At 43.8% G+C, this 26,546-nt stretch overlaps 3 protein-coding genes across 6 annotated transcripts; 2 read left to right on the top strand and 1 right to left on the bottom strand.

Annotated features, from left to right (window-relative positions):
- Positions 1 to 193: 193 nt before the first annotated feature.
- On the bottom strand, positions 194 to 1,846 carry LOC147267940 (dnaJ homolog subfamily B member 9-like). 3 transcript variants are annotated; one of them, XM_086199121.1, is made up of 3 exons: positions 1,307 to 1,846; positions 968 to 1,214; positions 194 to 596 (listed from the first exon to the last, which is right to left on the bottom strand). In XM_086199121.1, the coding sequence occupies exons 2-3, from the start codon at positions 1,203 to 1,205 to the stop codon at positions 295 to 297; spliced, it is 540 nt and encodes a 179-aa protein (XP_086055247.1). In that variant the 5' UTR covers positions 1,206 to 1,214; positions 1,307 to 1,846; the 3' UTR covers positions 194 to 294. The 3 variants fall into 3 exon arrangements, with proteins under 3 accessions (XP_086055247.1, XP_086055246.1, XP_086055245.1); XM_086199120.1 differs by having other exon boundaries at positions 1,389 to 1,842; XM_086199119.1 differs by lacking the exon at positions 1,307 to 1,846 and having other exon boundaries at positions 968 to 1,227.
- zc3h10 (zinc finger CCCH-type containing 10) lies at positions 1,081 to 5,941 on the top strand. The gene is made up of 3 exons (XM_086199107.1): positions 1,081 to 1,859; positions 2,248 to 3,533; positions 4,910 to 5,941. Exons 2-3 carry the CDS (start codon positions 2,385 to 2,387, stop codon positions 5,420 to 5,422), a joined length of 1,662 nt encoding a protein of 553 aa, XP_086055233.1. The 5' UTR covers positions 1,081 to 1,859; positions 2,248 to 2,384; the 3' UTR covers positions 5,423 to 5,941.
- Positions 5,936 to 26,542, top strand: LOC147267938 (extended synaptotagmin-1-like). Of its 2 annotated transcripts, none has more exons than XM_086199100.1 (53): positions 5,936 to 6,047; positions 6,430 to 6,800; positions 7,598 to 7,639; positions 8,815 to 8,949; positions 9,042 to 9,115; positions 9,209 to 9,281; positions 9,449 to 9,538; positions 9,711 to 9,766; positions 9,914 to 10,034; positions 10,126 to 10,302; positions 10,561 to 10,643; positions 11,010 to 11,058; positions 11,146 to 11,235; positions 11,347 to 11,442; positions 11,914 to 11,985; positions 13,483 to 13,569; positions 13,662 to 13,811; positions 13,914 to 14,027; positions 14,104 to 14,280; positions 14,381 to 14,466; positions 14,542 to 14,590; positions 14,670 to 14,759; positions 14,846 to 14,941; positions 15,020 to 15,091; positions 15,191 to 15,277; positions 15,357 to 15,503; positions 15,900 to 16,009; positions 16,858 to 17,035; positions 17,119 to 17,295; positions 17,405 to 17,487; positions 17,651 to 17,699; positions 17,786 to 17,875; positions 17,968 to 18,063; positions 18,402 to 18,473; positions 18,817 to 18,903; positions 18,992 to 19,138; positions 19,222 to 19,355; positions 19,582 to 19,705; positions 19,783 to 19,871; positions 20,036 to 20,138; positions 21,215 to 21,394; positions 21,550 to 21,632; positions 21,941 to 21,989; positions 22,080 to 22,169; positions 22,309 to 22,404; positions 22,489 to 22,560; positions 22,650 to 22,736; positions 23,530 to 23,676; positions 23,786 to 23,934; positions 24,455 to 24,586; positions 24,733 to 24,835; positions 24,946 to 24,995; positions 25,876 to 26,542. In XM_086199100.1, the coding sequence occupies exons 2-53, from the start codon at positions 6,441 to 6,443 to the stop codon at positions 25,901 to 25,903; spliced, it is 5,478 nt and encodes a 1,825-aa protein (XP_086055226.1). In that variant the 5' UTR covers positions 5,936 to 6,047; positions 6,430 to 6,440; the 3' UTR covers positions 25,904 to 26,542. The 2 variants fall into 2 exon arrangements, with proteins under 2 accessions (XP_086055226.1, XP_086055227.1); XM_086199101.1 differs by lacking the exon at positions 5,936 to 6,047 and adding an exon at positions 6,235 to 6,255.
- Positions 26,543 to 26,546: the final 4 nt, after the last annotated feature.

Genomic DNA, 26,546 nt, shown 5'->3' with positions numbered 1-26,546 from the left:
AGTCAGTAACTCAGGACCTTCAACACACCCACACAGGAAAAGGGACATAACGGTCCAATCAGTTCTCCTCGCTGTCAACCTTACAAACCTGTAAAAAGGCACTGAATTTACAAGTTATCCAATAAAAGAGGCAGAATACAAGTGTCCCAACAAGCATACTGAACACATTACACGTACACTGAGTTAATGGTTTACACGGAGACTTTATTTTCAGTTCTGAACAGTTCACTAAAGCACAACAGCCCGACTGCATACGAGACAAGATATCTCACACACCAAGACAAAGCTATTCATCTAGAAACAGCGTTCCTCTTCGTTTTCACCCCCGAAATGAAAGCTAAAGGTGGGTGACTCAAAACTGTAATATTCATATGGACCCTCCTCATCCTCCCAGCCAGCAGGAAAGCTCCAGAGGAAGTGTGTATCCTCAACAAAGGCACTATCGTCAAATTCCCCAAACAAGTCTGAAAAACTGAACTGGGAGCCGGCGTCGTCTGCATCGTCGGGCTGTAAAGAGGCTGCATCTTTTAGGAAGGCCTCATGGCCCAGAGTGTCGTACAGCCTCCTGCTGTCCTTGTTGGAGAGCACCTTGTAGGCTGGGGGAGGAGAGGGAAGAGTTCAGCTGAGGAAATAGAGAGTACTCTCAGTTGTTGGTATTTATACATCTAATGATAAAAAAACAAGAACGCAGTCTTATTAAATAGACCCAAATATTGTTCTAGACCTGTAAAGAGGCTGTAGAGTATCCAACTTTAGAGACAAAATATTAGTGACATTCTAATATTCTGTCTGTGGGGATCAAAACAGAGAAGAAGGATGAAAGCGAAGGATGACAAGGAATGACAAAGTCAGAGGAAAGGGATGTGATGTTGCATCACCTCGACTCATTCCTCGCACACAGCGGGCAGTGCCGCAGAAATATCTGACACTTCAAATGTTGATCATGTTCTCAAGCGTGAATGTTTACCCTCAGCAATCTCCCTGAAGGTTTGCTCAGCATCGGCGCTTCTGTTTTTATCGGGGTGGTGCTTCATGGCCAGTTTTCGGAACGCCTTCTTTATCTGGCTGTCAGTTACAGTTGGCTCCACTCTGAGGATGTCGTAGTAACTTCTACTCGTCTCTGAGAATGAATGCTGGGCTTCTGATAAACAGACGAGCAGGGCCACGCAGGCTTGTATCCAAGTGGGAGCACCTCGCACTGCCATGAAGGACACCTGAGCACACATGCTCAAAAATCAAAAACGACCAATTTAACCTTGAAATGTAGCTATTTTGCGATTTAACCTCATTTTATGTTGTTACTCACGATGCAGGTTGGCTGCAACGGCACCAATTAAGTTTAAAATGCTTCTTTTCCTAAATCCAAGCATAAAATTCGGTCCACTCACCTCAGTGGCTTTTTAGCCAAACTAAGTCACGCAGAAAACGTACAGGGACGCGTGGCAACGGCACGCAAATTACATGCGTAACCGTCTTATCTGTTCTCACAGTAGTCGCTTATCTTGGCAGCGGTGATGTAAACGTGCAGATACACTTTTAACCAGAAGACATTTGCCAGTTGAAACCAAAAAAAAAGGGGGAACTAAAAGTTATTGTTTGCCATTATCGCCAATAGATGGCAGGAAATCTCTTTCAACAAGCGGTGAATAAGAGACACGTCTTCTTCGATGGTAGTGAAAAAAAGATGCATCAAGCAATGTGGTAAACATCACCGGGGCCTTGAGGCATTACCAGACACACTAAGCCCTGATATTTGCTGTTAACGAAACCAACTGGATCCATTTATATATGTCGGGCAGTACGTTTCTGTGTTCGAGTCACCTCGTCTGTCACCGGATCCTACCGCTGGTTTCTATTTGGTGAGACAACGTTAGCATTTACCAGCTAGCCAGATCGTGTAAGCTTCTTAGCTAACGTTAGCCAAAGAGTACGACGGCTTTAGCCTGAGTTACTCGATAATATGAACCGAAAATCACGTCATATGTCACAGCATCTGAATAAATGTATTCATCTTAGTTTCGGCATGAATCGAATGTTTATTTTGGAGCATTATTCTAAAGCGACAGCAGCTGTTCCCTCCCCAGTGAGAACAACAACAGTAGAGCTGCTCCATTTCACAGCCTTTGTCATGTTCATGTTTCATTCCTGCCTCTTTTTTTAGCTTAACTGCACATTGTTCTTGTGATTCTTTATGTTTTCTCTCCATACTGATGTCTTATTTTGTGATATTTTATTTTCCTCTTGTAGAACCTTGGAAAGGAATTTGGACAATCCGAACGAGTCACTCCAACCTATGATTCCCTCTATGCGAATGTTCACCAGGTCACATCAGCCCCCCCTCTTACACATGAGTGCCGTTTTCTCTTTGAGCCGGGCCAAGCGCCATGCCTGACCGGGACGGGTCCTACCTGTCAGGTGGTGGTGGGAGTGGTGGGAATCTGAGTGAAGAAGGAGGGCCAGGGTCTGGTTTGGCAGGGTGCTCGGCAGAGGGCAGAGGGAGTTCAGGTGGAGGTGTTGGTGGCAACGTATCTAATTCAGGGGCTATGGGGGGAGGAGGGGCACTTGGAAACGGCCACAGTTGTGGGAATGGGGCAAATGGCGGGCAAGGCACAGGACTGGCATTGGATGGAGTCTGCAGGGATTTTATACGCAATGTGTGCAAGCGAGGGAAGCGCTGCCGCTTTAGACACCCAGACTTTAATGAGGTGCCAGACCTGGGGGTGCAGAAGAATGAATTCATCTTCTGTCATGATCATCAAAACAAAGAATGTTTGCGCTCCAACTGCAGATTTGTGCATGGCTCTAAGGAGGATGAGGACTATTACAAGAAGACAGGAGAGCTGCCCCTCAGACTAAGAGGGAAAGTTGCAGCACGACTGGGCCTGTCCCCCATGGATCTCCCCCACAGTCGAGGGGAAGTCCCCATCTGCAGAGACTTCCTGAAAGGGGAATGCCAGAGAGGCAATAAATGTAAATTTCGCCACGTCAAAAAAGACTATGAGTATGAACCCTCCAGGGTTGGAGTGGGGGGTGTTATTGGACCAAGTGCCAGTGGAATGGTGAATGCAGGGAGTGGGATAGGCGGTGGAGTAGGAGGTACCTGTGGTGGAATGCCAGGACTTGTTGGAGGTGGAGGTGGAAACAATATGATGGGGATGGGCTGCCCCAACCTGGGTGGCTGCAGAGATCCAAGTATCTCAGGAGTTGGGGGGGTGGGTACTGGAGGGATGAGTGGTTGTCTCTCTATAGGTCCCTCGGGTCAAAGACGCTATGACAGGAGCTCGTGCTCAGTGTATGACCCTTTGCTTGAGAGTGGACTGTTTGACGCTGGGTCCCTGGAGGCCTCGATGGACCACACTGCTCTACAGCTCAAGAGGAGGCGGTTAGAGGGGCTGCGACTGGCAGATGGGAGCGGAGGTGGGCACTATGAGCTTGGAGTCCAGGCCACCTTACCCCCCCGTCCCCTGGAATACAGGTTCCTGGAGGAAGAAAACTCCCTGCTGAGGAAAAGAGTGGAAGAGTTGAAGAAGCAGGTTAGGATCAGAGATCAGAGTGGTGGGGGTGTTTGATCCGTGAAAAATCTTAATATGACACTAGAAACTGAACTGTTAAAGTTTCTGGATGTGTTGTTTCCTTTGTTTATAATATTTTTGGGAATGTTGAGCCTCGCTCACTAATATATTCCTAAATGTGCTCTTAAGATGGATTCTAGACAAGTGTGTCAGATTCTTGATGTTTTCTTGCGGTGCCTGTGTTCTTATAATTTCAATCCCATTGTCCTGGTGAGGTGGAAGCAACGATTGTTCCTAATCAGCGGCAATCTCCATAAAAGGGCACAAGATGGCAGCAACGTGAAAAAAAAAAACACAAAACAAACATTGAGCAGTGGGTCAGGAATGCCCAAATAAAACTCCCCAGACAGAGGAGCACGGACTTCTAACGATAAAATCTTTAGATTGAAGGAATTTTCTGGTGCAGGAAGTGAATCAGCTGTCACGGTTTGTCACATCCATCGTGGATAAGAAATATATATGCTTACGATTATTCAGTGAAGGCCCTGTCAGATAAATTCTTAGACCTCAAATGAGAAAATAAGAGACCAAAAATGTTCCCAAACCCGATGAGTGTGGGTCAGTCTTTACTGCTTGACCCCCAGATGTATTAATACCTGCGGTTTGACCTGTGCATCTTCACCAGGGAGACTGGATTGGGGGGGGGGCTGGACCACCCCAGGAGGGCCATGATATTATGTGGCCACAGCATGGGTCTTCAACAGGGGGTCCTTAGTGGAACTGCAAGGGGGCTGCCCCTTACTTGATAACATCAGATTTTTAATATGTCTGAAAATACATAAATCTATGATCTTTAAAATGCGAACAAATATTTGAATTGGTTGCCTTTTTAATAGCTTAGTATTGTATGCACAAAGTATAATCGTCTGCTCTGTCATCAAAGTTAGAATCTGGCAACTGCGTAGCTTTCCTCTTAATGGTGGATGAATGAAGCCCTATGTTTTTATATTGAGGGGCAGGAAACCGGCAGATAGGGGAGTGTGTAATACAACCCAGGTGTGGCTGACACTATATCCACTAGTATCTGTCAACTCTCAGGCCCTTGGTTTTATCAACCATAATTCTAATCTGTGACCTCAGACATGCAGAAGTACTTGAAGCTCATCAAGCAGCTGAATTTATCCTGTCATGGTCACCTGACCAACATTTGTCATTGGTAAGGAGGGTTGATTTGTAATCACATCCTCAATCATAAAACAGTGACCAAATACTGAATTAATCCCACTTGGCAAAAACGGAAAGAATCAGTCACAGCAACAATTAGGAGTTAAACTCGTATATTTAGAAAATCCTTTAAGAATTATTTTATTAAGCTTGGCTGATTTTGTGCTTTTCAGGTTTCAAATCTCATTGCCACAAACGAGGTTCTCCTGGAGCAGAACGCCCAGTTCAGGAGCCAGGCCAAGGTGATGACCCTGTCCTCCACTCCTGCCCCTACTGAGCAGACCCTAGCAGCCCCCGTGGGTGCCGTCAGCTCCTACAACCACAGCATCGCTCAGACTCACACCACCCTGAGCAGTGCTGGACTGCAGCCTCGGCCTGTCACCCAGCAAGACCTGGTGGCTCCCACCGGTGCTCCTGCAGCACCCCCGACCAATGCCGCCCCACCCACAGCCCCTCCGCCCCACCTCAACCCTGAGATCACCCCTCTCTCAGCTGCCCTCGCTCAGACCATCGCTCAAGGGATGGCACCTCCTGTTTCCATGGCGCCGGTGGCTGTGTCTGTGGCTCCGGTAGCAGTGTCAATGACGCAGCCTCTGCCTGGTATCACTATGAGTCACGCCACCTCGCCAATGGTGTCGTACCCCATCGCCAGTCAGAGCATGAGGATCACGACTCTGCCTCATTAGCTGATATCAGAACTATTAATATTGAGCCTCGATGGCCTGCTCTTATTTGTGTGGTCGTCTCTCCACCGACCAGAAAGCTCCATCAAAAGTCCCGTGTTCAGCCTTGCCAATGTCACAAATACATTTGATTTTCTGCAGACTTTTATGACCTGTGATATGCTAATGAGCCGTGTACCCAGAGGTCTTTTCACACATGGGTACAAAAAATGACAACAAACTGAAACTGTGACGTCATTCAGAGGACGTTACCAGAAGACTGCTGTGCTGTTCTTATGGGCAAATAAAGACTTTTTGTATTTGTGTTGCTATTAACTTTGCACATGCTTAAATGACTAATTCAGCCATGAATTTCTGAGTTTGTCCCAGCTGTCCTTCAGCGTTCAAGCAAAGCTCATCCTGTTGCTTATTTGACTTGGTGGAGTCACGTTATGTCAACTGGAATTTAATACCTTCTCCTTCAACAGCGGTCTGACATCCGTGAGGCTCTTTAAACAAATGGAGGTGTCGGTGGAACTATTTTGTACCCGGGATTGTGGATGGATGCATCGGTCTGCTGTTTAAAAATAAACGGACGAACCAGAAAATTATCATCCAGAAGTTTCTTTTGACGGCTGCGTTTAAACTGGTAAATTCATTTCTAATAGGACTTACGTAGACTAAAATCCCTCAGGTTTATGGCGCAGTGCAGTGATAAAGAGACATTACGACAAACAATTGTCAGGCTGCAGCACCGAAAGAGTCAAAGATGCATATTTAGTTCCAGAGTAGGCGTGTCTTGGTCCAGATAACGGGACTGGAGCCTGACGAGCCCAGCTCAGAGTCGTCCTCTTCTCGTGCGTACTCCATAATTACAACGCTCCACCTAGAAAAAGTCTGTTAATTAAAAACAAAAATGCGCTTTGGACGTAGCTGGAGTTAGAAAACCTTTGTTCCAGCTTTCCATGATTTGAACCAATGCAATAATAGGTCTTTTATTCTGTTAAATTCCATTTGTTGGCATTTGTTAGAACACACCGCCATGCAAAGCGAAAAGTCGGAGTCGAGTGAGCCGAAAAGCGCCGAGGGTCCGGGAGCCGACGACACCGAGATGAGCCCACCGAGCCACGTCGAAGTACAACAAGTTGCAAAACCGAAGGGGATAAATGCGGTGGCGGTGCTCTGGACCTTCGGGAAATGCCTGGGTGCTTTGTTACCCGTCTACCTGGCCGGGTACTACCGTGTTAGCACCAGCCTGCTGGTGTGCGGGATGATGGTCTACACGGGATGGAAACATGCCCGAGAAGCCAAGGAGGAGCGGCTGAGGTCAGCCATGCAGCTGATGAGCGACGAGACCGAGTACGCATCCATGTCTAAAATCAAACGGGACCTTCCTGCATGGGTAAGATGTGACCCCACCAAACTGCAAACACCTTCAGTGAGGACTGGCCGGGTAGTTCCCCCACCAGCAGCATGGCAAAACATCATTCTACCCTCTGAAAATGATGAAATGATGTCTCTTAATCCACCAAACTACAAATGTAGTCTGAATGCAGTCCTTTCATTTGATTATTTCTGCATCACTTCCTGTCAGGCAGTTCCTAAACTAACTGTCTGTGTTTGCATAAGTTCTGAAATTCTAAACACTCTGCCAACACCTTTTAACTCTCTTGACATGTTCTTAATTTGAAAACAAAGAGTGTGAAAGTGCATCCCTCCTGAGAGCTTATGTACCCTAAATTAGAAAGCCACATGTTGTAAATCTGAACATCTGGCCACACCCAAATGAGGTTCCTGTGGGTGCCTTTTTTTGTTTTTTTATCATTCAGAGATTTCCACTGACTGCTTGTGTAACCAAACAAAGATGCACACTCTCTGTAGAGAAATAAGAGGCCTTTGCTTGTCCAAGATGCTCTCCAGCATGTATGTGAATGAGTGAGTGAGTGTTTTCTCTGACAGCTTACATGGTGTAATATGAGGAAGACAGTCATATTGTCCAAAAGCTATCTTTTCATAGGTCATGATTATTTATCGGCTTTTCCTTTTACTCATGGAAACATGTGATCGTGTGCTTGAGAGCTCAGTGGTGTTATTGATTACATTCGCAGGCCTGCAGCAGCTTTCTTATCCCAGTATGTGGTGTAATAAGCAGACTCGATACACAATGTGATATCCTTGTATTTTTTTTTTCCTTAACAGATCAACTTTCCAGACGTTGAGAAAGTTGAATGGCTAAATAAGGTAAAACTTCACAGGTTTTTCCAGTTTCTCTTCACTCTGTTTATTCCACCTTTACTAAGCATACATCAGAGACCGTTCAGCGGCGCAGCAGCTGTCCTGCTGACTGATACAGTCATGCATGCTGCACTCATATGTGCTGCAAGCTGATGGTCGCTGCCATCTTCCAGACAAGGCCACACCCCCCCCTCCGTGTAGCCTCACTGTCTGTGCTGCAGAGAGCAGGCGCAGTGCCAAGCAACTCTCTCAACATTTCCATTTCATTGCAGGCGAGCTCACAGGAAGGGGGAGGAGCCATTCAGTCCCCCCAACCAAAGAAAACCTCAGCCATTGTCCCCCACCCCCTTTTGCTACTAGACCAAAGAACACTAATAAATACATGCAGAAATAAGATCATTCATGCTAACAGGATCATAAGATTGTTCAGCCTGACAAACAGAGCTTTGAGCTATGTTACTGTAGGGGAGATCAGCAGATTCGATTGTTGTTCAGCCTCTGTTATTCACAAGAGCAGGCAGCTGATGACTCATTCTTTACTTATGCCCAACTGCGACCAACTCTGTGGTTTTTTACAGAAAGCAAAAAACCCAGCACTGCTTCTGCTTTTGATTCTTTTCCTGTAAGAATAGAGACCGAACATATTATATAAAAAGCGAGAGACTGTAGAGCAGAGGATCAGTATTTTGTATGGAGGGAATAAAAAAGCTAACAGCTGAGGAGACTAAAATGGACACAGCTGTCACTGTCACTCCTAATGTAGCGCTCATGGAACTCAAGGCATGTGGCCGGTAGATTTGAAACAGTTTGCACAGCTTAAAAAACCCTTTTTTAAGCGTAAATCTCCGGTTATAAGCATAGACGTGTACTGGACATTGCAGCTTATTGTTCACTGTCTGACATTAATAAAAGCAGCAGGAAGATTAGATACTCTTGTCTCCTCTTAGAGTGCAGGAAGGAGCTGAGACCCACAGATGACAGCTAGTTAGCTTAGCACAATGAATAGAAGTGGAAAGGAAGTGTTAGCATCAAAAATCATCAGTTTGATTTTCTCCAAGTGCGTGTTGCATTTATGGAGTTTGGGTTACCATTCACTGTGCTTAGCTAACTAGTTGTTAGTTTCTGTGTGCATTTCCTCAAAACTTGGCGTGTCCCTCAAAATCAATGTGCTTTCTTGCTAGGTGCTACAGCAGGTGTGGCCCTTTGTAGGCCAGTACCTGGAGAAGCTGCTGGTGGAGACCATCGCGCCATCTATCCGAGCATCGAGCGCCCACCTTCAGACCCTAAGCTTCACGAAAGTTGACATGGGAGACAAGGTGATGTCAATGATCACATGACACCGCATATTCCCACCAATGATGCATGTCGTTAATATTGTGCAAACAAAAGTGTTTCCTCTTCGCTGCAGGCCATGAAGGTCGTGGGGATCAAGGCACACACAGAGAACGACAAGGGCCAAGTCCTGTTAGATCTCTATATCAGGTGAACGTCACTTATTGCTATACTGAGTCACTTGTGCAGCAGAGATTTAAAAAAGCATTGTTGTAGATGACTTTTGTCTTTTTTTCCTCGCAGTTATGTTGGCAATGTGGAGATAAATGTTGAGGTGAAGAGATACTTCTGCAAAGCTGGAGTTAAAGGAATACAGGTGTGTGTTGATGTAACACTCAAATGCATTATTGGATCAGAGTCCAAAACAACATCCTGTCATTAAAATAATCAATACAAAGAAGTCGTCTTGGCTAACAGACAACAACATCTGCTATTTGAGAACGTATCCATGGGTGCCACCCTCATCTCCTCTCTTGTTTCTAGTTACATGGGATGATGCGAGTGATTCTGGAGCCTCTGATAGGAGATGTGCCCATCGTGGGCGCCGTCACCATGTTTTTCATCCGCAGGCCTGTAGGTTCTTCTGTGGACATCCACCTAGATTTACTCTTTTCTTGTTGCCCTTAAACCTTCACTCCCTGGAATATCTCAGATGTGTCTCGTGTGCTCTTCATATCATTGATTTCACATTAGTCCTGATTGATTTGTAGCATATGGTACATTCCTCTGTTTTATCTCTTCCCAGAAACTAGATATCAACTGGACTGGGCTGACTAATTTGTTGGATGTCCCTGGATTGAAGTGAGTCATACTGAAGTAACCTCACTTCGGTTCACACAGGAGTGAAACTTAAGCCTCATAAGAGCTCTAAACTTGATTATTATTAAGAAAATCTCATCTGGGAACAGTGAAACTGTAACATTGTTATGAATGTCTCCTTTGTTTCAGTGTCATGTCTGACAGCATGATTATGGACGCCATCGCCTCCTTCTTGGTGCTGCCAAACCGCCTGGTTGTACCCCTGGTTCCAGGCCTGCATGTGGCCCAACTTCGCTGTCCTCTGCCCAGGGTAAAGCCTGAATTCACACCTGCTGAAAAAGATCTTTTCCACATCAGTCAACGCCAGTATATTACACACACACCATCTTGGTCTTCATCAGGGTGTGGTACGCATCCACCTTCTGGAGGCTCAGAACCTAGCAGCCAAGGACAACTATGTGAAGGGGGTTATGGCAGGCTTGTCTGACCCCTATGCCATATTGAGGGTGGGTCCTCAGACCTTTACCTCCCAACATGTGGACAACACAGCCTCACCTAAGTGGGGAGAGATGTACGAGGTGAGGAAAGCGGAGGGTTGTAGTGCGATATCTGTGTTTTCATTACTCTGCATGTCGGAGACTCACATTTCTGTATCATTTCACTTTGTTGTGTATTTGGGGGTTCAAACTGTTTCTTGACATTCATGGTGGCGTTAGACCACAACTTCCATACGAATCCCCCTGTCACTGTGTGTGTGTGTGTGTGTGTGTGTGTGTGTGTGTGTGTGTGTGTGTGTGTGTGTGTGTGTGTGTGTGTGTGTTTGTCTGGTACATCAGGTTTTAGTCCATGAAGTGCCTGGTCAGGAACTGGAGGTGGAGGTTTATGACAAAGACCCAGATAAGGATGATTTCCTGGGCAGGTACAGATGAAGAATTCATGTCTCTTTGTGCGTGTGTGTGTGTGTGTGTGTGTCTGTCTGTCTGTTTTCACTCTCACAAGTCACCTTTCATTGACTGTTAAAAAACACATAGTGCCTTCTTTTGGACTGTAGGGACCTGTGTCCACATGGCTCTAGTTCGGCTTCTAGACAAAAATATTGTAGAATTTGACAGATGGACTCTCCAGTACACTGCCATCACTGCCGTTCTGCTAGAAAAACAAGCTATGTGGACACAGGTCCTGAGATAGTACTGATACAGCATTTGATTTCAATAATTATTTTATTTCTCAAGTGCATATGCTATCTTTCTTTTAACAAACTGTCTTTCATTTGTCCTCAATGTAGAACCAAACTGGATTTGGGCATTGTGAAGAAATCCATCGCTGTTGATGACGTAAGCTCCTCTTAGATAATTCATAATTTGTAAAATAACTCTTATAAATTTTGGATTTGTAATCTTTTATTTATGACTGGTTCCCAGTGGTTCACCTTGAAAGATACTCCATCAGGACGTGTTCATTTCAGACTGGAGTGGCTGGCCTTGCTGCCTACCACTGATCGACTAGAGCAGGTGAGATACACCGACTCATCACCCTCAGATATTTCTGCATCCTCCAGCCATTTATCTTTGTGCAGACAAATTATTGTCAGAGTAAAAAGAAAATAATAATCTGAATGTCAGATCCTGAAGAGGAACGAGAGTGTGACCAGTAAAGCTGCTGATCCACCTTCTTCCGCCATCTTGGTTGTATATCTGGACAAGGCTGAGGCGCTTCCTGTGAGTCAAATATTTCTACACACACCCCCACCCACATTCATGCTCAGCTCAGAAGTACGTGTGGTTAAACTGAGCCACAGCTGTAACTGCCATCTGTCTGACATTCCACCAATGTGTTGTCTTGGCCTCCAACCCTTTTCCCTCTGCTACAGTCTGGATGAAGCTTGCTAATTTTATCAAACACACATTTCCAGTGTTGCTATTTTCAGTTTACACACAAAAAGGAACAACTCTGATAGTTACAGTTGGATAGTTTGTCATTGTGGTTTTGATTCATACTCGTGCTTCCTGATCATGCCATGCAGTGTGGTGCTTCCTTTCAGTTATTTATGCTGTTGCTATGGTGCGTTTAACATGCTGTTGTTCATGTCAACCACGTGTTGTCAGAGAGTCTGAAACTTTGCTGTTAGTTCCAGAATGTCTTTTGCTTTACTGTGTAATGACATTTGTTTATAATTGTATGTCTTCTAGATGAAGAAGGGAAATAAAGAGCCCAATCCCATGGTGCAGCTGTCTGTGCAGGACATCACCAGAGAGAGCAAGGTATATGTCCGCTGGGAAAGATGAGGGGCGGGGCTGAGTAAATGCACTTGTTGTCCATCCTCCCAAGAAGCAGACAAGAAGATAGATACCCTTCTCTCCTCTGCGTGTGGATCAGCTCAGACCCCCAGAAACCAGATGACAGCTATTTAGCTTAGCAAAGTGAATGGTAGCGAATGGGAAGTGTTAGCACGCCACAGTTCAAAGTCAGCAAATTAATGAGATTTAAGTTCTTATTTTTTTCAAGAAGTAATCATCATCATCCTCTATTACTAAGTCAGCCATGATGAATAGTAGCAGTCGTTTGTTTTGTTGCTGCTGGATAAAATCACTGCAACCGGTCAGGAGTTCCTGATGTGTCATAGTTCTAAAATTAAAATATCGAGCAGTTTTATATCATTTCATAATAAATTTGATCCACAATGTTAGTTATAATAATGCAGGTTGGTTCTCAAGCTAGGCTGCACGGTGGTGCAGTGGTTAGAACTGTGGCCTCACAGCAAGAAGGTTCCTGGTTTGAGTCCCGGCTCGGGCGCGGGATCTTTCTGTGTGGAGTCTCCATGTTCTCCCTGTGCCTGTGTGGGTTCTCTCTGGTACTCCGGCTTCCTCCCACAGTCCAAAGACGTGCAATTTGGGGACGAGGCTGATTGATTCTCTAAATTGACTGTAGGTGTGACTCTGAGTGTGAATGGTTGTCTGTCTCTGTATGTTGGCCCTTCGATGGACTGGCGACCTGTCCAGGGTGAACCCCGCCTCTCGCCCGTAGATGCTGGGATAGGCTCCAGCCCCCCCGAACCTTACTAGTAAGGAATAAGCGGAAGACGACGATGGATGGTTCTCAAGCTAAGAGAGTCCACTGACCAGCCAGTGAGGAACACAAACGCCAAGGTTCCTAAGTGGAACACTCAAGCTCAGGTCAACCAAGCCGTTGGTTGGCTGCAACACCAAGAGATGGTGGGCAGAGTCCAGGCAAGAGGAGCAGGACTAGGATGAGAAGAGGCACCATGCTTCTGGTCCAAGGTCAACCACGAGGAGAGGAAGGAGATGGTGGTGGCAGAGGTGACGAGGATGGACGAAGAGTTCTACAAGGTCAAGGCCAACAAGGAAGCTGAAGCAAAGAATTTTTTGAGAAATGTATCTTCAATGGCTTTTGACATAGTTATAATAACACTTACCATTGATTACGCTAATCTAACTAGCAGTTAGCAGTTTCTGTGGGTCTCAGCTCTCTGCTGCTTCTTCTTGTCTGACTCTGGGGAGGATGGCAAACATGCGTGTTTTCTAAAAAAGGTGGTACATTCCTTTGAGGGATGGCGCTTATTGTGTAACTTAAAAAAAAAAATACCACCACATTAAAGTCTCCTACATTCTTTGGGTTGACAGGGATTCAGCTTCATCCTGATAGGTTTGCAAAATACTGAGTGGAAAACCTTTATCCGTATCTGCTCACTGCTGACTTTTAATATTTTAATCTCCCTGTCTGTATATTATTGTCTTTAGACTTGTTACACAACGGTCAATCCAATGTGGGAAGAAGCTTTTACCTTCTTCATCCAGGATCCACGCAAACAGGACATAGACATTCAGGTAACCATTAATGTAATCAGCTCGTGTTTGTCACTCTCACATTTGGTCTTTTATCCTTTAACCTTGGTCTTTCTTCATGTTATAATAACCAGGTGAAGGATGCTGACCGCGTGGAGACGTTGGGCAGTCTGACAATCCCTCTGTCCCGTCTGCTGTCCAATTCTAACCTTTCTCTGGACCAGTGGTTCCAGTTGGACAACTCTGGATCTGCCAGTCGCATATATATCAACTCAGTCCTCAGGGTAATCCAGTACCACAGTCGTAGGGTATGATTAAATATCATCAAACCCATTTCTCTTGTTTACCTTCTGCATTTCTTCGTTCTCCCTTCCGCTCAAACATAGGTTCTCTGGTTAGATGAGGAAAATATAAAAGCTGAAGTGTCCTCTAATCTGGAGGCTGGACTGTCCAAAGCTCTACCTAAGCAGACCTCCCCTCATCCTAGCTTTGCCACGGAGGTAAGGAATGATGACTCAGTGATGAATAACTTCAAACTGGGTGTATGTGTCCTCACTAACTTGCTGGTGTTTGCAGGGACTGCTCCGAATCCATTTACTGGGAGGACAGAATCTTGTTCCTAAAGACAACCTGATGGGAGGCATGGTGAAAGGCAAGAGTGACCCCTATGTCAAAATCAACATCGGGGGTGAGACATTCACAAGTCAGGTTATCAAGGGGAATCTGAACCCTTCCTGGAATGAGATGTACGAGGTAAACACCAGAAGGATATTCACACAGAGAAACAGAAACCAGGGGATGTTTTGTTAAAGAAAATATGTTGAAATGTGGAACTTGTCTCAACTCCTCTCAGGTGGTTCTAACCCAGCTGCCTGGTCAGGAGCTACAAATGGAGGTGTTTGATAAAGACATGGACATGAAGGATGATTTCATGGGCAGGTAACTATATGAATATATTATATGTAAAAGATATCATTTAGGGTGTATTCTAATATCACTGTTTACAATTCACAGGCTGAAGATCAGTCTGAAGGACATCGTTGAATCTCAGTACACTGATCAGGTAAGAGTACATTTATCTACAAGTGGCTCTCAGAAACACTTCCACTGAAATGCTCCTGTGTGTGTTCTCCATGTATCAGTGGTACAGCCTCAGCGATGTGAAGTCTGGTCGAGTCCACCTGGTACTGGAGTGGGTTCCAACAGCCTCAGATGCTGACAGGTTGGACCAGGTCTGTATTTCCTGAGAAGATGTGGATAAACAGACCTTTGTTCATGGTATTGATCCATAATCACATCGTCTGTCCTCTGTATGAAGGTTCTGCAGTTCTATTCCAGACAGTCCTACCAGAACAAGGCCGTTCCCTCCGCAGGCCTACTGTTTGTCTACATTGACCAGGCAGATGGTTTACCAGTGAGTGTTCTACACTTGTGAGACGCTGAAGTATCAACACATGCTTTTATGTTGATCGTCTGTTGTGTCTCTGTACAGGTGAAGAAGAGCGGAAAAGATCCAAAAGTCGGAGCAGAGCTCACACTGGGACAAATGTCCCGCAAAACCACGGTAAGACCCCAGAGATGACCTTGAGTTCAGTGTTGACATCACCAATAATATTAATGATAATGATGATATTAATATGATGATGATGATATGTTTGTGAAGGTGTGTGATCGCACCACATCACCTCAGTGGCATGAGGCTTTCTGCTTCCTGGTTCGTGACCCCAGAGAGGATATTCTTGTCGTCAAGGTAACTGGCCTCACAGTGTCTAGAATCAGTATGATGTTGGGATGGTATTCAGCAAACCCGCTGCCGTGTGTCTCTCCAGCTCACCCACACCTGGACCTTGCCCATGGGTTCCTTGGTGGTTCCTATCAGGGAGCTCCTCTCTGAACCCGAGCTGGTCCTAGACCAGTGGTTCAATCTGGATGGTGCCTCACCTGAGAGTCAGGTTCTTCTGAGGACTGAGCTCAAGGTGGGAGGAGTTTCTCTGCATCTGTTTATTTGTTTGTGTTTATTTTATGTTTATACAACAAACATACAAACAGAAAAAAAGGACAGAACAAGTCATGAATAAAAAGAGAATCACATATATTTGATTTGAAAACTTTATTCTTAATAATTGCTTTGATTATCAGAAATAGCTATTATTTAAATTTCAGTTCAAATTCAGACAGGTTTCTTCTGCAGACTCTAACATCTCTTGTCTCTTGCTTGTAAGTGTTACTTTCAAGGTAGCGAAGTGCAATAACTCAGTTTTCCTCTTTCTAATTGTATCTGTGTGTTCTGCATGTCTTTGTTCATACATTTTTCTGTACTCCTGTAACACACTAACCTTTTTTTTTTCTTTTTTTTTTTGACGCCATTACAGATGCTGATTCCCAAAAAATGTCCTGGTGCTGACGTTAAATCTAAGGTCGCCTCTGCATCAGAACCCTCTCCTGCTGACAAACGAGAACACGAGACAGACACGGTGCTGAGGTGTGACAGTCGACAATCAAACAATCTAACTAGACATGCTACAAATGCATGTTCTTTGTCAATTCCGATTTCCGATTTTTTTTTTTGTTAGTGTTACTTGCCGGTACTGATTTTTACCGTTTCCAATTTTCAGTCTGAGAACTATGCTTGACAAAATATAAAAATGTAAAAATCCACTGTTCTTTTCTTTTCTTTTCTTTTCTTTTCTTTTCTTTTCTTTTCTTTTCTTTTCTTTTCTTTTCATAATTAGAAAAAATGTTATTCTCAAAGTTTCTCTAAAATTGCTCTAGGTTACTGGACCTTTTCTTACTTTAAGAACCCTAAAAATATGCATACATATATATATATATATATATGTATATATATATATATATATATATATATATATATATGTATATATGTATATATGTATGTGTGTGTGTGTGTATATATATATATATATATATATATATATATATATATATGTGTGTGTGTGTGTGTGTGTGTGTGTGTATATATATGTATATATATATATGTGTGTGTGAATATTTTTGATTTAAATTAAATAAAGTGTTCTCTACTGGACAGAGGAACAAATAGATATTTTGAAAATGAGTTGCTGCAACTGCAAATACACTAGTCAGGCTGCAGGCTGGTCCTTGGCTCTGATGTCTGCCTACTAGCCTTAGCTGAAGCGGTGTGCCAACAAGTGACTGGTTAGGAATCAGAAATACGTGACGCTGACCGTCTGGTCACTGGTCAGGGCAGTCACGCTTGAAACTGGCTGTTTCCGTTCCTCGGCTGGGCAGTCGGTGCAACCCTTCATCTAACCATAGGTTTCATTCATTCTTTGATTCACAACTCTTCAGGTCAAGTTCTGTGGACGCTCCTCCTGTAGAGACCGTGGGCTCCTCAGCCACTATGCCTGAAGATGCTGACATAAAGGAACCTGTAGCCGACGTGGCTGAAGAAAAGTTGGAAGAATCACCAAGTCCTGCTGTGGTGCTGCCTCCTCATACTTCCCCAGATCTCAGCTTTGCCAGTGAGGTAATACAGCTAATCAGGGGCTTAAATAACAGTAGATTACAAACAGCACATTTCTGTTTTTTAAGCATGAACTCTCCCTTTAGGGGCTGTTGAGAATCATTCTGCTGGAGGCTCAGAATCTGGTTGCCAAGGACAACAAGCTGGGTGGTATGGTGAAGGGAAAGAGTGACCCCTATGCCAAAATCAGTGTTGGAGAGGTCGCGTTTAAGAGCAATGTGATCAATGAGAATCTCAACCCGGTCTGGAATGAGATGTATCAGGTCTGTAAAATGGATTATATAAATTGACTCAAGCTTTGACTTGATTTCAGATGTATTAGAAATCAATTTTAATTCTTAAATTTTGTTGTTGGTTTTGTGTTCCCTCCAGGTGGTGCTAAGGCCTCAGTCAGGACAGGAAGTGAATGTCGAGCTGTACGACAAAGACATGGACAAAGATGACTTCCTGGGCAGGTGAGGGGAAAGCAGAGGATGCTAGTTGTGCAGCAGTGGCTCAACATGTTTCCAAGCGTGAATACTATATATGAGGATTATATCAATACATGCTTGTCACTTTCATGTCGTGTGTTCAGTGTGTTTTAGCCTGCACGTTTCCAATCTTCTTTATCCTGAATAGATTGAACATGAGTATGGCCGACATCATCCGTTCCCAGTACTCAGACCAGGTGAGTGTGTGTGCTGACTGTATCTTGTGTGTTAACCCGGTGTGATCACTCGTTGAACTTCATTACGTGTATCACTTGTGTTTCAGTGGTACACCCTGAACGACGTTAAATCCGGTCGGGTCCGTCTGATACTGGAATGGGTCCCAGCGGTGTCCCATAATGGTGCACTGGACCAGGTAAGTGCATGCTTGATGTTTTTATGCTGACCCCTATTTGTCCCCTCCTGATGCATCAACGCTGAGTCACTGCCATTTATTTTTGACTGCAGGTGATGCAGCGGCAGTCGTTACAGTCCTACAACAACAAGGCAGTTCCCTCTGCAGCCCTGCTCTTTGTTTATGTGGACAGAGCCCACTCTCTGCCTGTGAGTCCCTGGATAATTGTGTATGCTGGATAATGAGTGTTTCCTGTGTGAGTTATGAATAGACGGAGGTTGCTGCAGAGGTCCTCTGTGTAAAGCAGCTACGTCTCTTTCAAAAGATACTGCTGTTTTTCCTGTAATATCTGAATTAGACTAAAGACGAGGGACACGTAGCTGTCTTTAGCTGAGCAGCAAGAGTTTTTATGATTTTATGAGGCATATAAGACAGGAATGTTTTTTGTAAAGGAAATTCAAATGGAGAATGAATCAACCTACTGTTGAATGTCACTGAATTTAATCTACTTAGATGATTTAATGTCTGTGCGTCTGTCTGTGTTCAGTTCAAGAAAAGTGGAAAGGAGCCTAAAGCTGCAGCTGAGCTTGTTTTTGGTAACACAACCTACAAAACAAAGGTATGCTACTGCAAATGAATCGACAAAACTCACCGTATTGACTATTTTTGTTCATGTTTTTGTAGTTTAAATCAGTTCATTGTCAAATTTCTCATTAAAAAAATCTAATTCAAGTGATGTTTGTATCAATTTCCACCAAACTATTCTTCTAATATTGTTATAAATTGAGGTATATATAAGGACCACCATTTGAGTTGAATTGACAGAATTTCAACAGTGGCGCCCCCTGCTGTGCATGTCAGTATGAACATTTTGCTGTTAAAAATACGAGTAGAAAAATATGCATATGTTGGTATGAATATGCTCCTGGTTTAGTGGACTGACCTTCGTGTTCTCTCTGCAGGTGTGTGATCGCTCCAGGGCGCCCGTGTGGAGTGAAGCGTTCCACTTCTTGGTTCGTGACCCTTCAACAGAGATGCTGATAGTGAAGGTGAAGAAAAACATGTGATGTCTGAATCCTACAGTCAGAACCATCTCTGCCTCTGAATGACACTGTCAAACTGTCCTGACCGCTGCAGTTGTCCAGCGCGTGGGACCAGCCCATGGGATCTCTGGTGGTTCCTGTGAGAGAGCTGCTGTTAGAACCACAGCTGGTCCTGGACCAGTGGATGCCTCTGGATGGAGCCTTACCTGAGAGTGAGATCCTGCTCAGGGCTGAACTTAAAGTGCGACAAAACACACACAGTACACACGCTTGTGATTATCGCAGTTAGCACAGAATATCAGAATGGATATTTATTGTGGACAGATCCTGAACTCAAGGATGACTGAAGCTCCGCAGCCTTCTGGAGCGGCGGCAGAGACAGAGAAGGTTGTGACCCCTGACCCGACATTCAGGGCAGCCGTGGAAGAGGAGCAGAGCCCTGATGTGGCAGCTAATGAGTGAGTGTGATGAGTGTGACCAGTGTGTGTGCATCACTATGTGTGTTTGCTTAATTCCTTAACTTTCCAAACCAAACAACATGGATTAACTTGGATACAAACAAACAGTAAAATATGCACTGCCAGTCTGCAGGGGACAGCAGGAAGATGACACAAGCACATTCACCGTTCTTGTTTGTTAATTCCGGTTCCTGAGTTGTGTTTTCACAGTAGTGTGTATTATCAGGTCTGTTGCAGCCTCCGGCCAGCTGAAACACTCAGAAGAAGTTGAAGCTGAAGCTGCTACAGCTGAGGTTCCTCCTGCTGAACCGTCGACCGTTCACACTGCACCTGATCTGGTCCCTGATGCGGTTGGTCCAAGCGTCTAATAATCAGCTGTTATTATCTGTAACTGTTCCCATTCTAACTTTTATTTCATTCGGCTCAGTTGGTGGAGGAACAGATCAGGAGGGATCCAGGAGAAAGTCACCCTCAGTACGACCCAGCACACACGGAGGACTCTCAGCAAACACAGGGGTGAGGATCACATATGACTGAATTTGATTTCCCTTGCAATTTTTGCTGTAAAGATCCATACATTTGAGAAAATGTGTGTGTGTGTGTGTGTGTGTGTGTGTGTGTGTGTGTGTGTGTGTGTGTGTGTGTGTGTGTGTGTGTGTGTGTGTGTGTGTGTGTGGTAGTGGTCTGGACAACCTGGCCTATTCCACAGTGACTGGTCTTCCCACTGAACCTGATGAGGTTTTGCCCCAGACCACCACCCCCAGGGAGGACTTTGCCACTGAGGTGAGTTCAGAGGCAAATGAAACCGTTTGTTTCCACAACATTTTTAATTTTTAAAATTCAGGTCATTTTCATAATGGCAGTGAAACACAACAATCAAGCAAAAATGTATTCAGAAGCAATAATGGTTGATATAAATGGCGGCGCTGGTGTCCAATCACATCTCAATATCTCTTCCATGTCTAAACACTTCACCTATTGCCTCATTCTCCAGTCATGAGATAAAGAATAGAGAATTGAGTTACAGCTCCAGAGTCTCCTATAATGAGTTCTTTCTTTTCCCCTGAATAAACCCTCATGACTTTTTCCAGTCACATGAATTTGTTGTCTTTAAATATCATGTAATGTGCAGATTTCAGATATCAGCCAATAACATTTACCAATGTCCACACTGTCTAAAAACATGTTTCTTTATGCCGTTTATAAAATTACCAATATCTGCGGTTACTAATCATCTCCCCTAATTTTTAAAAAATAATTTGGTTTGGGTCTGATGATCAACATCTGTATGTGTTGGTTATAGAATTTATAGGCTTTTCTAGATGTTTTAGAAGCAAAGAAAAATGCTACTTTTTCTAAAATGTATAATTTTAATTTATATAGGCCTGATATGCCCTCATATTTAGGGTACGTCAGGCCTATTGGTAAAAAAAATCTAAAATGTATAATTTCACTTCCACATTTTCAGAATTACAGAAAGGAAATTAGGTAAAAAATATTTTTTGAGATATCTTTCTGTGTGGAGTCTGCATGTTCTCCCTGTTCCTGTGTGGGTTCTCTCTGGTACTCCAGCTTCCTCCCACCGTCCAAAGACGTCAAGAGGGGACGAGGCTGATTGATACTCTAAATTGACTGTAGGTGTGACTGTGAGTGTGAATGGTTGTCTGTCTCTATGTGTTGGTCCTGTGATGGACTGGTGACCTGTCCAGGGTGAACCCTGCCTCTCACCTGGAGGCTGCTGGGATAGACTCCAGCCCTGACCCTGAACAGGAGAAGTGGTAGAAAATGGATGGATGTTCTTCAAATGTTAATGTGCTCAAATATGACCTTCATGTTTTTTTGCACTCTTCATCCTGTAGGGGGTGCTGAGGATTCACCTGCTGGAAGCCCGTAATCTGGTTGCCAAGGACAACCTGATGGGGGGGATGGTGAAGGGCAAGAGTGACCCTTATGTCAAGATTAATGTCGGAGGTGTTGCAAGTTTCAAGAGTCATGTGATCAAGGAGAATCTCAATCCCACGTGGAACGAGATGTATGAGGTAAACAGGAGCTGTTGAACTTTTGCACCCTGACTGTGTCGCGGGAACATACATATACATTTATGTTTTTGTTTCATTGAGTGAATTGTTAGAGGTACAAGGTATTTGAGGGTTTAAACTGTACAAATGTGGACTTTGTTTTCTTTTGTTCACAGATGGTTTTGAGTGGCCCCAGCATCCAGGAGATCAAGTTTGAAGCATTCGATAAAGATTTAGATTCTGATGACTTCCTTGGCAGGTTTGTCTCATGTTTATCTTGTCTTGTAAGTAAGTTACGTCATCACACATTAAATAATAAAAATAAACAATCATTTCTACTCCCCTACTGAAGGCATGTTTGCAGCTGCTGTAGCAGATTTAATTAACAGGTCGAGCAAACAAATTGAAAGAGATTAAATCCCTCTTGGCTGTTTTTCTTCGAAGAAATAATTAAGCTACACATTCCGTTCAGGAAATTTCATTTTGTGATTCCAGGAGAAAAGTGAACTTTATGTCAGCATGATATTGTGTTCCTGTTAAACATTTTCCTGTTCTCATGCTGCTCAGATTCACTGTTAAGCTAAACGAGGTCATCGGATCCGGTTACACAGATCAGGTTTGTACATGATCTGAGTTTGTGCCATGATCGTTCCAATGTGTTGATTCATCTCTAAAAAAGGGAGCTTTCTTGCTTCTTCTGTTGTAGTGGTACACTTTGAAGGATGTGAAGTCCGGGCAGGTTCACCTCATCCTGGAATGGGTTCCTGCAGTTTCACATTCAGACACGCTCGACCAGGTCAGTCCTTGTGTGTGATTGCGGCTCTATCACTGGTAAATATTGATATGTGTATTAAATATGTGAGCCTCGTAGGAAGTTCTGTTGACATGAATGCGGAATCATTTGCAGACCTCGCTGTTTGTCTTCCTTGTCTCAGGTACTGCAGCTTCAGTCTCTCCAGTCCTACAGGAACAAAGTTGTCCCCTCTGCTGCTTTGTTCTTCGTCCACATGGAGAGAGCACACTCCCTCCCAGTAAGTCACCCGCAGTTCATTAACATGTAAAGTGATTACCAACTTATGGATCTGCAATTAAATGCCTCTTTTCTTCCCAAACAGTTGAAGAAGAGTGGGAAAGAACCCAAAGCAGGAGCTGAGCTTGTTCTAGGTGAAACAAGCCACAAAACCAAAGTGAGACTCTTTCAGAATGATGTTCTGTTCGCTGGCTGATGAGGGAATTCTTATTGTAGCAACTATATATTTTCATCATATCTCTGCAGCTGTGTGACCGCACTACCAATCCTGAGTGGAATGAGTCATTCTACTTCCTCGTGCGTGACCCTAAACATCAGATGCTTGTGGTGAAGGCAAGTGGTTGATCTGGATTTTTTTTTCCGGTTGTCCATTTGTGGCTCGTGTCTCCTCTGCGTGCATTCTTGCATGCTGAAATTTTAGCTCTGCCATTTTTGCAGGACTGCCTTTGAAATATCCAAGTGTTTTCTGGCATGTGGCTAAAGCGCAGCTGAACCCACTGTGGCAGAGTAACAGTGCAGCAAGTGTCAGTCCGACTTGATTCGTTTGCCTTAAAATAAATAAACGCTTTGGATCAGTAAAGATAGTTATTTATTCCAGTTATTATTAGCAAGTAGCAAAAAAAGCAAGAAGCTGGCTGAGCACTGAGCATTTGAGTGATAGGAAAAGAAAATCACACCATTTTCCCTGAGAAACGATACCGGAAGGGTACCAGATGTTGGGAATCATGGAGACGTTCCTTGGATTTGAGATGATTGTATCACGATGTCTTTGCTGCGGTTGGACTTCCAGGCTGGCACTTTGAAAGTGGACTCAGTGAGGACTGTGTGAGGGTATCTCAAAGCACAGCTATGGACATGATGGACCCCTCCTCCTCCAATCATTCTACCCTAGCCCATTTCAGTCCTAGGTTTAGTTTTCGGATTATATCCTTTATTTCACATTGTTGTGGATTACCCAGTGAGTTGGGTTTGTTTTGTTTATTTGTGTTTGTCGAAGTATTACCAAAAAACAACAAAACAATTCAAACAAAGATCAAATAAATAAGTAAAATGCATAAAAGTTTCCAGATTAATTGTGGGTGCTCATTAGTCATTGGAACATGTTTTGGTCTTGTCTGTCTTGTAGTTCTCCAGTGGCTGGGACCAGCCAATGGGATCTCTGGTGGTCTCTGTCAAGGAACTGCTTGCAGAGCCACAGCTGGTCCTGGACCAGTGGTTTGCCCTGGACGGAGCATCGCCTGACAGTCAAGTCCTGCTGAGAGCAGAACTAAAGGTGAGACAGCAAAAACACCCTACACCCTCAGTTACATTTGCTATTAATGATATTTATTTGAACTGAACGTTGATGTCCCTTGGAGTTATGCTGATTTGATTTTCTATAGATTCTGGATTCCAAAATGGTGGAGATGATCAGTGCAGGCACTCTGCCTTGTGCTGCCTCCGCCTCTGGATCAGGGAACGGACAGCTGAAGTTGTCTCTGTCGTACGCCTCACAGGGGGAGAAGCTCGTGGTCATCGTCCATGCCTGCAGGTGGGGTGTGAGCTCTTACTGTGGCTCATCTTTATGGCTGCTGATCTACAAAGATTTACAGAGAAAGCTCATAAAGCCTCACGTATATGAAAGCTCTTCTTCAGAAAGAGACCTCAGATTTTGAAAACAACTTTACTGCTTAAACTTCAGTTTGTCCCCTACACAGAGCGGCAGCTGCAACCATTATACAAATAAGATTTGTTGTGAAGTTTTTTTGTGTTTTGCGTGTAATTAATCCCCCCCCCCCCCCATAGCTAGAATGTTTTCCTTTTATCCTCCGTCACACTGCCTTTGAAGGAGCATGGACGGTAAGGCCTGAATTAGAACCGGCTCTTCTTAGGTTACAGAAGCACCATCGGGATTTTAGGAATGAACTTCGGTGTAGAGAGCGTGATTGTAAAGAAGGGTGTGCTGCTAACTCACAATTCAACAAAATGATGATATGGCAAAAAAATGAATTGTAATTATAGTCTTAATAAGTGAAAAGAATAAAAATATGGTTTCCTGTGTGTGTTCCCAGAGGTCTGTTGTCTCAGAGTAAGGATGGCGTAGACAGCTACGTCTCCCTCATGCTGCTGCCAGACAAAAGCAAAGCCACCAAGAGAAAGACCGCTGTGAAGAAACGAGACCCCCACCCAGAGTACAATGAGAGGTGATGGACCAGCTCATCTTTGTCATCCCTATTCTAATGTCCACACACACACACACACACACACACACACACACACACACACACACACACACACACACACACACACACATATATCCTTTCCTAATTATCTTTGGGTATTTTTGTAGGTTTGAGTACGACCTGCCGTCAGAGGAAATAAGATTCAGGCAGCTCAGTGTATCAGTGAAGAATAACTCTGCCTCATTCAGGAGCCGCGACATCCTTGGACAGGTCAGTCGGAGTATTTATACCTGCGTTCCTGTCTTAAATCCTTCCACTCTTGAAGTCATTCCTCCAAATACTTGCAGAATCATTGTTTACATGCCCTTCTTGTTCTTCAGGTGCAGATTGATCTGGCAGAGGTCGACCTGGTTTCTGGTGTCACTGAATGGTGAGCAGAGCACACTGAACTTTTTGCAGGCTGTTATCAATTTAATTAAAGTCATATTCCACCCCAAATATCCAGAATCAGACATTCTGCTTCTGTTGAAATGAAAAGGTGGTTGCACAAAGCTGGTATAGTTGTATATCATGAGGTTACTGTCGGTCACACTTTATTAATATAGCCCTTGTCATACATGTGTGTCACAGAAATCAAGTACAGGGATAAAACGTCAAAACCCACCAAACCAACAACATTCAAACAATAAAATTGAAGCACAAAAACAAGGAAGATCAAATCGACCGATCGATATTAAAATATCTTGATATAATATTTAATGAAAGCAATAAAAAAAAATACATGAAGATATCTAAAACAGAATGACCATGTAAAAGTTGTGAAAGGATATAAATCTAGCCGAGGCATAGCTACATTCCGAGTAAAACAAGTAAGTAAAAAAAGTAGAGTGAAGGTGCTGAGAAGGCCAAGGACTACAAACTCTTACTCACTACCCAAGTTGTCAGTCAGTGAGTCTCTGGGGTCTCTCAGCTGTCGCCATCTTTGGAAGGCGTGCCCAGTATTCATCCATGCTCACCTGGAGCTCCTTACAATGAGGCCCATGTTCTTCAACTCACCTGAACATCCAGGTGTTAGTGGCTGAGAGACAGTGTATTCCAATCTGGTATGGACATTTTAAAGGTACAACATTGTATAACATTGCTTTCAGGGAGGCTAATATTTGAGCTGTACATATTTGCTAAGACTCTCAGGACTTATCGTGGCCTTTTTATGACTTAGTGCGGCAAATATAATCCATACGCACTCATTTTCTTTGTCTCCTCTTTGTTTGTTGATGACTAATTTGATTTCATTTAATGACTCCCGCCAGGTTCACTCTGAAAGACGAAGCTGAGTAGGAAATCTGCTTTGTCGCGTCACAACAGTGATGACGTCATCACTCAACATGGTGTTGTGCCATTGCTGCAACTCACACTGATGCCTTCTCCTTCCTACTTCTGTATACATTACCACTGTGGCAGCCTTCCCTGTATGCACCCGCCTCTCTGTGTATTAACATGTAGTGTAGAAGTGGATTGCACTGCGTTCACCTACATCAGTACTCTCACCTGAGATGAGTACACTCAAGTCGCAAGAGCGTAACAAGCACGACGGTATTGAATGAAGGTCACTTTAATGTTTGAAGAAATGATGAAAGATGAAAAGGATATAAAATGTAAGTGATATTTTTGATGGGTTGTGTAAAGTCCAGTCATATTTTGTTTGTATTAGTTATGAGAGATTGGGCCATGACAGTATTTTGGATCAGTTTTAAGGTTTCAGTTAGAGCTTTTTGTTGTTGTTTTTTAAGCCAGAGCACCTTGTTTTGTTTGTTTGACATTGCTTTTGAAAGTGTTTTTTTATATATACATTTTTTTCTAAAAGATATTTGCCATAACCATGTCACAATCCTGTTTGATTTTGTGTATATTTGCCGAGATGATGGATCAGATTGTGTGATGGAAGATGGAAACAAAAAAAATAAACACATTTTTGCACATC

The sequence above is a fragment of the Aulostomus chinensis genome, chromosome 3 (genome assembly GCF_037954235.1).
Source record: "Aulostomus chinensis isolate RoL2024-O1b breed Wild chromosome 3, RoL_Achi_v1.0, whole genome shotgun sequence".
Classification (NCBI taxonomy): Eukaryota; Metazoa; Chordata; class Actinopteri; order Syngnathiformes; family Aulostomidae; genus Aulostomus; species Aulostomus chinensis.
The sequence above is the reverse complement of the archived record's forward strand: the minus strand, read 5'-3'. Positions and strand labels throughout refer to the sequence as shown.